Genomic DNA, 12400 nt, shown 5'->3' on the forward strand with positions numbered 1-12400 from the left:
AGAGAGAGAGAAAGAATGAGCATGCATTTCCATTACTAGAAATAGTGTTATATGGTGAGTTTGGTGAAGACTTAGAAGCACTGAATAATGGCTACCATTTTCATCTTCATCTTCTTCTTCTTCCTCGTACCCTCTTGTAACCACCTCAAACCTTCTTTTTTTGTTTCTAATTTTTCATTTCTATTGTCACCATTCATATCTCTTTCACTGGGAATGCAGATGGATTCGACTCGTTGGATCCTCTTGGCAACATCACCATCACATGGGATTATTTCTCCGACAACGGGAATTCAGTCGACGTAACCATTTCTACTTTTTATTTTTCTAACTTACGTATTCTGTTCTGATTTACCCTTTTTATGGGCTCTTCATCATCGCCGTCTAAGAAGATATCAAAGTGACTTAGTCAGAATGTCTGCGGGTTTTCGATGTTCTTAAGGAAACAGTGAGATGCGTACGCTTTGTTTGTTTGTTTTTTAGGGTTATGTTCGGTCTCTTGTATACTTCCAATCACTTCATGCCACGTCAGCTAAACATAGTGCATTTCTTTGGCAATATATGAGGCCATTCTAGTAGTTCACTCTGTCTCAATAGTCTCGTCTACGTGGGTTGCTGTTCAAGTGTATGTAACAGTTTCTAGATTAATCAAGATTAAGATATATAAGTGTTTATAAATCTCACTTATAAGCTAGTTTTATAAAATTGATTATCAGAGTAATTCCAAACTTAATCTAATTATTTGTTGGATTTATCAGTCTACCCAACACGAATTGGTAAACTCGATGTGCAGATGTGTTGAAGATTCACGTTAACTAGAGATTATGACTTATAAATACATGCAAATCTCACTTTATAAACTGAATTAAGCTTAAAGTTAACCTATAGTTTCGTATAAATACTGAACTGCAATAGCATGCATGGTAACAAGTGCGATTTATGGTGTGTTTGGTTTACTTGGTAGGTGAGGGTATCACTGAACAACTTGCAGCTATTTCGTCACGTGGAGGAACCCGGTTGGAATTTGGGTTGGGCATGGAAAGGTGATGAGGTGATTTGGGCTATGTTGGGAGCAGAGGCAAAGGAGCAAGGGAATTGCACAAGATTTAGAGGACAACAGAAACCACACTGTTGCCAGAAGGAGCCTGTTATCATTGATCTCATGCCTGGAACCCCCTACAACATGCAGACTGCAAATTGCTGCAAAGGTGGGGTCCTAACATCCCTAAAACAAGATCATTCCAAAGGTGGCGCCACCTTCCAGATGAATTATATCAAAGCTTCAGTCTCCGATTCAGGTGGCAGTTTTAGCATGCCTGAGAATTTCACCCTTGGAGTTCCTGGCTATAGCTGTGGGACACCCTTTCAAGTCCCCCCAACCAAGTTTACCAAAGATGGACACAGATGGCAACAAGTCTTGGGTCAGTACTGCTTCTTAATATCTCTTTTATGCCTCACAAAGTTACCTCAGAATCGTTAATAACTCTACTTATGTATATGATAACATGGTCAAAATTATTCTATACACATCAATCTTTTCTGCTCTTGTTTTATCTCACGTGAGTTATTTTGTTGGAATTATGTGGGTTATATATGCATTCTTCTGTCTGATAAGTTGTTTCGACATGCTCTTTGTTCATGTATATTTCAACAGCTTGGTGTGGTTCATATTGTATTTTTTTTGTGGATTACTTGCAGAGACTTGGAATGTGACTTGTATTTACTCCCAGTTTCTAGCATCACCTACTCCAACATGTTGTGTCTCTTTGTCTGCATTCTACAACAGTACCATTGTTCCTTGTCCCACATGCAGTTGTAATTGCCAAGGACTACCAGGAGCTACTAATTGCGTCGAGTAATTCTTCTCATCTTCACTTAATTTATGCTTCAAAGCTTCTTTCATAGAATAACCAATAATCTATTTGCAGTTCTGATAAGACTTCAGTGTTGCAAGTACCACAAACAAATCGCGGAGAAGCATCAGCGGCAGTGATCAGGTGTTCACATCACATGTGCCCCATTAGCATTCACTGGCATGTGAAGCAAAGTTATAAAGAGCATTGGCGGGTCAAGATCACAATCACAAACATGAACTTTGTCAAAAACTATTCCCAGTGGAATTTGGTGGCGGTTCACCCTAACTTCCGAAGCGTAACCCAAGTCTTCAGTTTCAACTTCCAAACCCTATCAGTTTATGCAAATTTCAGTAAGTTACTGCATTATTGTCACCATTAATAATACTGTAAGAGTATCACACCTCAATCTAAGAACCACAGTCACATAAAAACACTTTGTTTGAACTATGAGACTCAGATACTCCTCTTAAATAACATGTCTATGTCGGATGCCTGTATCGGTGGTGAAGTTTCAAATGCAAAAAATATTTATTAGATTTATGACGAATGAGTGTTTTGATGGTGTATGGATTTCAGGTGACATAGGGATGTTTTGGGGGCTACCATACTACAATGACAGGTTGCTGACACATGGAGAGAATGGGCATGTGCAAACAGAGGTGTTACTACACAAAGATCGAGGAGAGTTCAGGTTCAACGAAGGATGGAGTTTTCCTAGAAAAATTTCATTCAATGGCGATGAGTGTGTGATGCCATCTCCTGATGCATACCCTACACTCCCCAACACAGCTCATATTTCCACAACAACCCTTCCCACAATTTTCCTTTCACTGTTACTGCTCTCAATTTGTTCTACATCTTTAGAATGAAGAATTCTAGTTTAGTATTTCATAGTTTAGCGTCACACTGTATTTCTAGTTATTTCGTGTAGTCAAAACCTCAATAATAACAAATCAACTGTGTTATAACCTTTAAAATTGGTCAAAACACCATTAAAAAAAATTATTAGAAAAAAAATAATTTTAAAAACTAAAATATTTAAATATTCACTAAATTAGATTAGAAACTATTTTATAAATTAAATTAAAAAATTATTAGTATATAAAGTATTTTCTCTCATTAATACAAAATTATAAAATAATTTTTAATTTAATATTTATTCATTAGGTATCAAGATTTTAGTTACTTAACATTTTATATTTTAAATTATTAATATTTATTAATCTTTTAGATACTAATTTAAAATCTAAAATATTAATAATTAAAACTCAAATAAGTAATTTAGATATCAATTTAAAAATTATTTTATAGATTTTTATTAATGATAAAAATCAGTTTAGATATTAATAATTTTCTATTCTCTAAATTAATATCTAATTTAGTAAATATAAAAACTAATTAAATTTATCAATAAATTTAATTGTTATTTAATAATTTTTTTATAATATATAAAAGCAATTACAACTATGGCACTATAATAATAAAACTTTGCACTCATTAACCTTGCGAATTGAATGAACGATCGTTTTATTCCAATTTCAAGTTTGACTTCTTAACCCTAATTGGATACGTTGTAGTATTTAATAAATCATTAACTATTATTTTTAAATTTTAAGATAATATTGATTATTTTTTTATCATTTATATTGTTTTTCCTCATTAGACGCTTACTTAGTTTATATATGTATTTGTTATAATATGAAAACTAAAAAGGATAAAACAGAAATTCTTATAAACATTTTATTAAAATAAAAATTGATTACGTTTCTCCAAAAAAAACCTACAATACTTAAAACAAGACAAATGAACACAACATAATGTGATCAAAAATCACATTATCCGTTTCTATTAATATCAATTATACATTTATTTATTTAAGTCTCTATTCTATTTATACATTTATTTATTATTTTTCTATCAATTTCTCTATCTTCTTTTATATTCTTTTTTTTATGATTTTTTTTTCATCTCACCGCACACTACAAGAGAAAATTTTAGGTTAATTTTTCCATCTCTTTTCATTTGTCTTTTAAAATTATTTTGCAAAAAAAATAAATAAGTTTTCTTATTTTATCACTTTCTTTCTCCACCTCTATTAAAAAACACAGAGTTTAATAGTTTAGAAATAATAGTTTAATAGAGTTTATTTTCTTCTTAGATATAAAAGTTACTTGATTTTATTTATTTGTTTATGATTTTTTAAAATGATAATATTTCTTTACTTTTTGCATATTTTTTAATTAACAACAACATTTTTATTGTTTTTCATCTCTTTTTCTTTTCTTCTCTTTTTATCACACTTTATTTTATTATTTTCATCCAACCAAACATAATAATAAAGATATAGTGCCGATTAAATAAATAAATAATAATTTATACCTCTAAGGGAATTTTCTACTTTTCTAAATTATTTCCTTATTTTATCTTTATTTTATATTTTTTTTATTAATTTATTTTGATTATTCAGACATTTTATAATTTTATAAATTAATAAAATAGTTTTTTAATTTTAAAATTTTATGTTATTTATTCTCATTTAACTATTTGGAGAGATTGATATACGTTAATTTTATTTATTGTCACCTGACAGGAGGAGAGTGGAGAGATTAATTACTTTCCTGTTTTAAACTTATATTCTTCTTTATTAAATAAACAATTTTAAAATTTTATTTGTTCCCACTTAACTGTTAAGGAAGTGGAGAGATTGACAGGTTAATTAATTTTATTTGTGATCACTTAACTAACAGAATGGTGTAGAGATTGATTATCAGAAGTAGCGTTGAATGTAGAACAATTTTTTTATTTTCTCTCTCTTATTTTATCTCTCTCCTTCCAAATCTTTTGAAACCCAATAACATATTTCTCATACATACAAATACACATGAATTTATATTTAAATATATATATAATAAAAAAAACTAAAAAATACGAATGAACAGACGAAAAGATCAAGCATCGCCTAATAATAATAATAATAAAGATATAGTGTAATAAATAAAAGCGTAATTAATATTATTTGAACTATCTGAATGAGAAATAAATAAAAACAAAATAGTCAAAAGAAACAACACTTAAAAAGGAAGAAATAACTCTTTACTATTATAAATCATAAATGCCAATTAAACTTTCAACTCTGACTTTTTAGTGAGATTGGTTAATGTGATATAATTATTAATTACAGAAGTTATGGCAACACATGAGAACAAAATATAATTTAATTAAAATAGTTGTTACATTAAATATCAATTAATGATCATATATATATTAATAAGAAAATATATAAGTATATTTTTATTAGAAAATGATATATAAGATTTTTTTTTCTAAAATTTTCTTTATTAAAGATATATAGGAACTATTTTTTTTCTATACCCATCAATTTTAAGGAGTCTCACTTCTAAATTTTGTTAATTTATCCTTAAGTTCAAGTTAATAGCACTCTTATTCCAAGATTCTCCCTTATATTGATTAAAATTTACTGAAAATTAACAATTCTAATGGGTATAGCTACTAAATAAAAAATATTTATTAAATGAGAAGTGAAACCTTCCAAAATTAATTAATAAAAATAACATTAGAAAAAGAGGAGTCAACGAAAGTGTATGTATACCAATATATTTCAATATCAGATATTTATATGAAATTGCTTTAGGGTTTCAAAAAACTACTAAAAAAGTTAATTTATGCAAATATAAAAGCTAATTAGCTTTATTAATTTCATTTAAAAACAAATATCCATCCTTCAATTATTTTTCATTATAATTTGATATAAAAAATATTAAAATTAATATTTTAATTTCATAAAACATATTTTTGGGGATAATATATCATTAAATAAGATAATATAATTAATATTTTTTGTATTTTAAACTAAAATACATTATTTTTATTATTATTTATATTCAAGACCGAATGAAATATTACATTTTTTCAAATCAATTGTACATAAAAAAATAAGTAATTTTAATAGTTGAAGATAATAGTATATTCATAGTATACTTGTAATATTTCTTTTCAGCGTTTAGTTTATTATCTAAACTTAATTGTTTACTTGGTTCAAGTAGAATTGAGACTAAATCTCTTAAAAAATGTTAGATTCTTAGTAATATAAGTGAAACAAATATAATTGAAAAAATTAATAAGATATGATAATTTTCAATCATAATAAAAATAATTATTAGTAAAATCAGTGAATAGTACATGTATACAACAAGAAAATCATTAAATATCAATTAATTTTAGACTAATTAATTAAATTAAATATTATTTTATAAATTAAAAAATTATTGATATTTAAATTAATTTTTATTATTAATAAAAATGTATAATATACTTTTAAAATTAATTAGATATCATGAATTTAAAAACTAGTTTCTAAACTATAGTATATAAAATAGTATTTATTATTAATAAAATTTATAATTTAATTTTTAAATTATGACTAATTAATACGAGTTTAGAAATTAATTTATAAATTTCATTAATAATAAAAAATACTATATATGAATAATTTTTATAATTTTTAAAATAATATCTAATATAATTAATATTAACTACTTTTTGTCTTTAAAATTAATTTTGTTGTGATAAAATTCGATAAAGCTAAATTAATATTTTTAATATCAATATAAAAAAAATTAGTAAAATTCAATCCTATGCTTCCGTGTCAAAATAAATAAGATTTTCGAAATATATCTGATAACAAAACATATTGACAAACAGACTAATTAATATCATAATTGCTCATTAATATGTATAACTCATTCAACTCATCATATAATATTTAATATTAACTATTTAATTAATTAAATAACTTTTTTTAAATATATATTTGTCATTTAGTCCTATTTGAAACCGTTTCTCTTTGACTTAAACTCTCATCTACAACTTCAACGCTAGAATCCCTCACTTAAAAGAAGGTGAATAAGCATGAGAGATTAAGTTTTTATTTATTTTTTTATTACACAAAAGCAAGTATTTTTCAATGTAAAACAATTCATTATACTAAAGTCTTACAAAAATTGTTTAGATAAACTACAAGAAAATCATGAAATAGAAACTAATTTTATAGATAAAAAATAATTAGTTGTTATAGTGACTAAATTAGATACCATTTTAAAAACTAAAAAAATAGTTTTTAAATATTTTATTATTGTTAAATAGTTTATAAATTGATATCTAATTAGCTATACCAATTATTTATATTCTAAAATTGGTAGCAAAAACTTTGGTTACTAATTAGATACTAATTTAGAAACCATTTAACAATAATAAAAATTAATTTATAAACTAAAAATATTTTTAGTCTCTAATTTAGTCATTATAACAACTAATTATTTTTGTCTATAAAATTGGTTTCTATTTCATGATTTTCTTGTAGTGGGAGTCTTAGAAACAATTATCTTCTACTTTTCCTCTCGGTTTTTCAGCTTCTCACTAATGACTTAGACTTTCTATGGATCAGCTAACTTGGATTATATTATGTGGGCTTGGACTTATTTTTGGCTATTAGATATGGACTATCACTCAGCTATTGGATCTGGGTCAGCTCTCAGCTTCTAGATCCAAAGTGAGTGTACCTGTAAGGGGCTCCGATGGTAAAGTTATAATTGGTTTGTTTGATTATCAGATAAAAAAAAACATTCTACTTACCTATTACACAAATCACCTATTTTATATTTTAACTTGATTGGACTTTTACTTTTCACACATTATAGTTACTAAGTATATTTCAAGTGTTTTTTGTCTATTTATTGAACTTTGATACAATGCTATTTTATTCTATTATTTATTTATATTTTAACTTTCAATATTCTGAGAGTCTTACGGCCTTTTGACCTTTCGACCTAGTCATTACCGTTTACAAAAGTCAATTACATACACATGTACAATATAACTTTTTATTTTAGAATTATTAATTCTTCTTAAGTAGCCTAATTTAGTTTCTCTTTTTTTTTGTGTTTCCCAAGAAAACTTATAAATATAAAATGTTAGAGAAGTCCTAACCTACTTCTAGAAGACTTGTTTAAAAAACGAAACACATTATAAACTTATACTACTTACACTATAAGAAATCATTAAATGAAAACTAATTTTAAAGACCAACATAATTAGTTTTTATTTGAACAAATTAGAGACCATTTTATAAACTAAAAAAAAAAATTGGTAGCTAATTTAGAAATTAATTTAGAATATAAAGTACGAAGTAGCTAAAATTTTGGTAGCTAAATTATAGAGACTAATTCTAGTCTCCAAAAAGTCATGATGCAATCCAACTTCAGAGGTAAGAAGTTGCCTAACCGATAGTGTGCCATTAAAGCTTTAGAATTGAGTTGCACTTACACATACATATATGTGTGATTATGTATAGTTATATGTATATTGTTTAGGTTGAATATATGTATGATTATGTATAGTTATATGTATATTGTTTAGGTCGAATGAGCAAAAGGTTGAAAGGTCGATAATAAGATGAAAAACTAAACAAAAATGAATAAATAATTAAATAATAAAATATTATAGCAAAATTCATTGAATAGATCTAAATATGTACAATATGTTTAAGAAATATACACTAAAAGAAAATCATGAAATAAAAACCAATTTGTAGAAACCAAAATAATTAGTTGCAATAGTAACTAAATTAGAGACCATTTTAGAAACTAACAAAAAAATTGGTTTCTAAATTAGTTTCTATTATTTTCTATTATTGTTAAATAGTCTCTAAATTAGTATCTAATTAGCAACCAAAGTTTTTGCTACCAAATTTAGAAACTAAATAATTGGTAGTTAAAACATTAGTTGCTAATTAGATACCAATTTAAAAACTATTTAACAATAATATAAAATAATAGAAAGTAATTTAGAAACCAATTTTTTGTTTAGTTTCTAAAATGATCTCTATTTTAGTTCCTATTGTAACTAATTATTTTGGTCTCTAAAAATTGGTTTCTATTTCATGATTTTCTTGTACAAATAGTAAAAGTCCAATTGGGTCTAAAGTTCAATAAGTGAGTACTATAAACAGGTGATCAACTCAAGAAGTAAGTAGAGTGAATTCTATCTTATAATTAACCAAAATCGATTATGACTTTATCATCGGAGCTCCTTATAGGTACACACATCCGCCTGAGAGCTGACCTTGAGTCTAAAAGTCAAGAGTCCAAGTTGACTAAACCAGAATCCGTCCAAGTCCAAACTAGTAAACAATGTAGTTGAAAGTCCAAGCTTGAATCAAAAGATCGTGAAGCCAAGAAGTTAAGAGAAGAAGAAATTCATTGTTTTTAGGCCTTGTAAGAACATTATGAATTGTTTTAAGCATGACGAAATAAACTTAAAAAGTTGTCAGTAGTCAATCCTAAAAAACGTAGTTGATAAAATACGTTGAAGTTCATTAAAAAAAACAAAGATCTCAATTAAACTATTAATGAAAAAAATTAAATAACCTAATTAATGCTTCGCGTTTAATCCGGAAAATAAAATGATGGTTTGAAGGATTTGTTTAAAAAACATGATCAAAACACATTAAAAAATGATATATTGACAACTTTCACCAGTCTACAACCTCAATTTTTACCTAAAACTTGTATCCGTTTATGAAATAACGAAAATAACCTTTCTTTATATCATCGATCACTCGTTGAATATTGAAGCATAGTTGTCAAAATATCATTACTCAAGATGCACATGTAACCCTTGTTGAGATGACGTGTCACATCCCACCTTCTCTTCTTCTCTATAAAAGCATGAACACATATCACCATTCATACATCAACCTATACCTTACCCTTTCATCTCTTCACACCCCAAATCCCAAAACACCATCACCATGTCAAGCGTCAACACCAGTGCTTACACCACCCAACTCCGAGCCTCTCACTTGGAAGTACAGTTTGGGTACGAGGAGTGTTGCCGCAACCATGCAGTGGCCGTAGGAGGAGCTTCCTACGATGGCTGCAACGAGTATCAGAAAGCAAGGTCGCAGAACTCTTTCCTCTGTGCATGCTGTGGTTGTCACCGCAACTTTCACCGCAAACGCCCTACTTTGAAAAGAGAGCGCCGAACTGAAGCAGGGAATGGTCGTGCTCTGGATATAGTTCCTGTTTCAGAGACGTTTCGCCCGGAGCGTAGCAACAACCCAGAGCCACTGCAGCTGGTGAGGCCACTGAGGAGGAGGAGGACGAGGTTCTCGCGCGACCAGAAGAAGCAAATGACGAGGTTTGCTGAGATATTGGGGTGGAAACCTCACAAGGGTAACAGGGAGGATATTCAACGTTTCTGCACTGACATGGGAATAAGCCGGAAGATCTTCGTGGTGTGGCTGAACAACAATCGTCACCGTGCAACTCCGAATGTGAGTGATCCATGAAGCAGTTAGAGGTTGATGGTTGGATCGGTCTTGGCACTTGGCATTAATAAGGATTTTGTTTCCATGTATTGTTCCTAGTATCAGTGTGTTTGTGTTTGTGTTTGTTCTGTGTTTTTCTTTTCAGTTTATCTGTGTTTTCAGTGCTTTGACTTTTAGTGATGTAGTCCATGTGCCATGAATTTCTAAGTGAATGACTGTTATGTGTTTCAAATGCATTCTTCATTTTCCTTCACTCTATCTTCAACCTACCTCAAAAATACTTCCTTATTAACCGGATCTAAATTTTATCTTATAAGCCGATTTTATAAAGTTGTTGAGTTAAACTTAAAGTTCACTTCTTAATATATATCAGAGTCATCTAAGGTTTATCTCAAGAAAATATATATCAAAGTCATCTAAAGTTTATCTCAAAAAAATATATATCAGAGTCATCTAAGGTTTATCTCAAGAAGGGTTTGTTGAGCTTACATTCCTTATGTCATCGATGAATGATAAATATATAATCTTATTATACCATTTTTATTTTTTTAATCTTTCTCGCTCTAAATAGAAGTCATGTCAAGTTTATATTAAATTCTAAACACATATACATATTCATTAAAAGAAAACTACTAAATTAAAATGATTTTTTGTGGAATCTTTCCTCCTTTCATAAAATCAAAGCTCACAATTTAATTTTTCTTTTGGAAAAAAATTGTTTCACAAGCTCAACACTAAAAGAATTTCATTTATAATAATATAATATTATTTTTAATTAAAAATAAAATAAAAATAACTGAAAAGAATAATTATTGAATTATTAAGGGTGTGTATTTAATTTTTGGAGAGTCGAGAATAATCACTCTTTTGTTTTATTAAAAACCGTCACCTTATTGTCATGACTTATTAAATTTTGTTTTGTCGTTTCTTCTTAAAAAAATTAAAGTCATATGCACCATTTACTTTAACGTGCCGGTAATATAAATATTATGCTTGTTATATACGTTACTCGATAACTAAAATCCAATACAATTAAATAGGAGAAAAAAAATTAATGATTAATGTGATAACGGGTAATTGAATATTTTTTTTATATATTTTTCTTCAAGCTTATTCATACTCATCAATGTGGAAAAACTCACACTTATAATCCTAATATTAATATATACTACAATAAAATCATTAAATAGTAACTAAATTTAGAAGCAAAAAATAATAATTAGTCACTATATTAACTAAATTAAATACTAATTTAGAGAAAAATTATTCATATCTCAAGTGATTTCTATTATCAGTAAAAATTTATAAAATGATTTATGTATTTGTATCTAAATTAGCTACCTAAGTTTTAGCGATTGATTTTTTAGATTTTAATTCAGTCTCTAAAAGATTAATAGAGACTAATTTAGAATATAAGTAGTAAATAGCTAAAATTTTGGTAGGTAATGGTTAGATACCAATTTAGAAACCATTTTATAAATTTGTATTAATAATGGAAACTATTATAGATACCAATAGTTTTTTTAGTTTATAAAATAGTCTCTAATTTAATGAAATAGTAACTAATTATTTTGATCTCTATAATTAGTTTCCATTTTATGATTTTCTTGTAATAATATTAGATAATAAAAAAGCGTAACAATTCAAGATCAAAAAATACTATCCAAATTGAAAAATCAATACAAATATATAGTTTCATCTTGTCGTACAATCTCTTAGTCATGTACATCTTGTTTCTCTCAAAAAGCATGTCTAAAAAACAACCATATATTATCGAATATGAATCTACATAATTGAAATATTGAATATACATTTTTCATTTTCTTTCACTCTCTCTTCAAATGACCTTAAAATAACATTCTCTTTAACTTCGTTATTTGTTTATTTAATTTGGATGAGCACCATTTCTATTTTCTTAATCTTTGTCATTCTAAATAGAAGTCATGCCAAGTTTATATTAAGTTTGCATTTGTATCTCATTTGTTTTACATTGAATTTGACATATTTATTATAAGAAAATCATTAAATATAAACTAATTTTAAAAATAAAAAATATTTTTTATTATATTATAATCTTGTTTAAAATAAAATATTGTATTATAAGAAAATAATAATTTTTATGGATGCTGAGTGAATAGAACTAGTGTTAAGGTATCATTACCCAAAAAAAAAGAATGAAAATGTCATAATAAGATTTTGA

The 12400-nt window shown here is 27.2% G+C and overlaps 2 protein-coding genes across 2 annotated transcripts; both read left to right on the plus strand.

Annotated features, from left to right (window-relative positions):
* The first annotated feature begins 87 nt into the window (after positions 1–87).
* On the plus strand, positions 88–2722 carry LOC137833595 (COBRA-like protein 6). The gene is made up of 6 exons (XM_068641936.1): positions 88–136; positions 220–299; positions 962–1418; positions 1696–1852; positions 1926–2203; positions 2430–2722. Exons 1-6 carry the CDS (start codon positions 88–90, stop codon positions 2720–2722), a joined length of 1314 nt encoding a protein of 437 aa, XP_068498037.1.
* Positions 2723–9681: 6959 nt separating this feature from the next.
* LOC137833596 (zinc-finger homeodomain protein 5-like) lies at positions 9682–10399 on the plus strand. The gene is made up of 2 exons (XM_068641937.1): positions 9682–10206; positions 10346–10399. Exons 1-2 carry the CDS (start codon positions 9682–9684, stop codon positions 10397–10399), a joined length of 579 nt encoding a protein of 192 aa, XP_068498038.1.
* The last annotated feature ends 2001 nt before the right edge of the window (positions 10400–12400 follow it).

Source organism: Phaseolus vulgaris, chromosome 6 (assembly GCF_000499845.2).
Source record: "Phaseolus vulgaris cultivar G19833 chromosome 6, P. vulgaris v2.0, whole genome shotgun sequence".
In the NCBI taxonomy this organism is placed as follows: Eukaryota; Viridiplantae; Streptophyta; class Magnoliopsida; order Fabales; family Fabaceae; genus Phaseolus; species Phaseolus vulgaris.

What these genes read in the sequence shown, in the direction of transcription:
- LOC137833596 (XM_068641937.1), top strand. Translation starts at nt 9,682, where the DNA reads ATGTCAAGCGTCAACACCAGTGCTTACACCACCCAACTCCGAGCCTCT. An exon ending in GTCACCGTGCAACTCCGAAT is followed by an intron (nt 10,207 to 10,345) that starts GTGAGTGATCCA and finishes TTTTCTTTTCAG; the next exon opens with TTTATCTGTGTTTTCAGTGC.
- LOC137833595 (XM_068641936.1), top strand. Translation starts at nt 88, where the DNA reads ATGGCTACCATTTTCATCTTCATCTTCTTCTTCTTCCTCGTACCCTCT. An exon ending in CTTCTTCCTCGTACCCTCTT is followed by an intron (nt 137 to 219) that starts GTAACCACCTCA and finishes CTGGGAATGCAG; the next exon opens with ATGGATTCGACTCGTTGGAT. An exon ending in ATCAGTTTATGCAAATTTCA is followed by an intron (nt 2,204 to 2,429) that starts GTAAGTTACTGC and finishes TATGGATTTCAG; the next exon opens with GTGACATAGGGATGTTTTGG.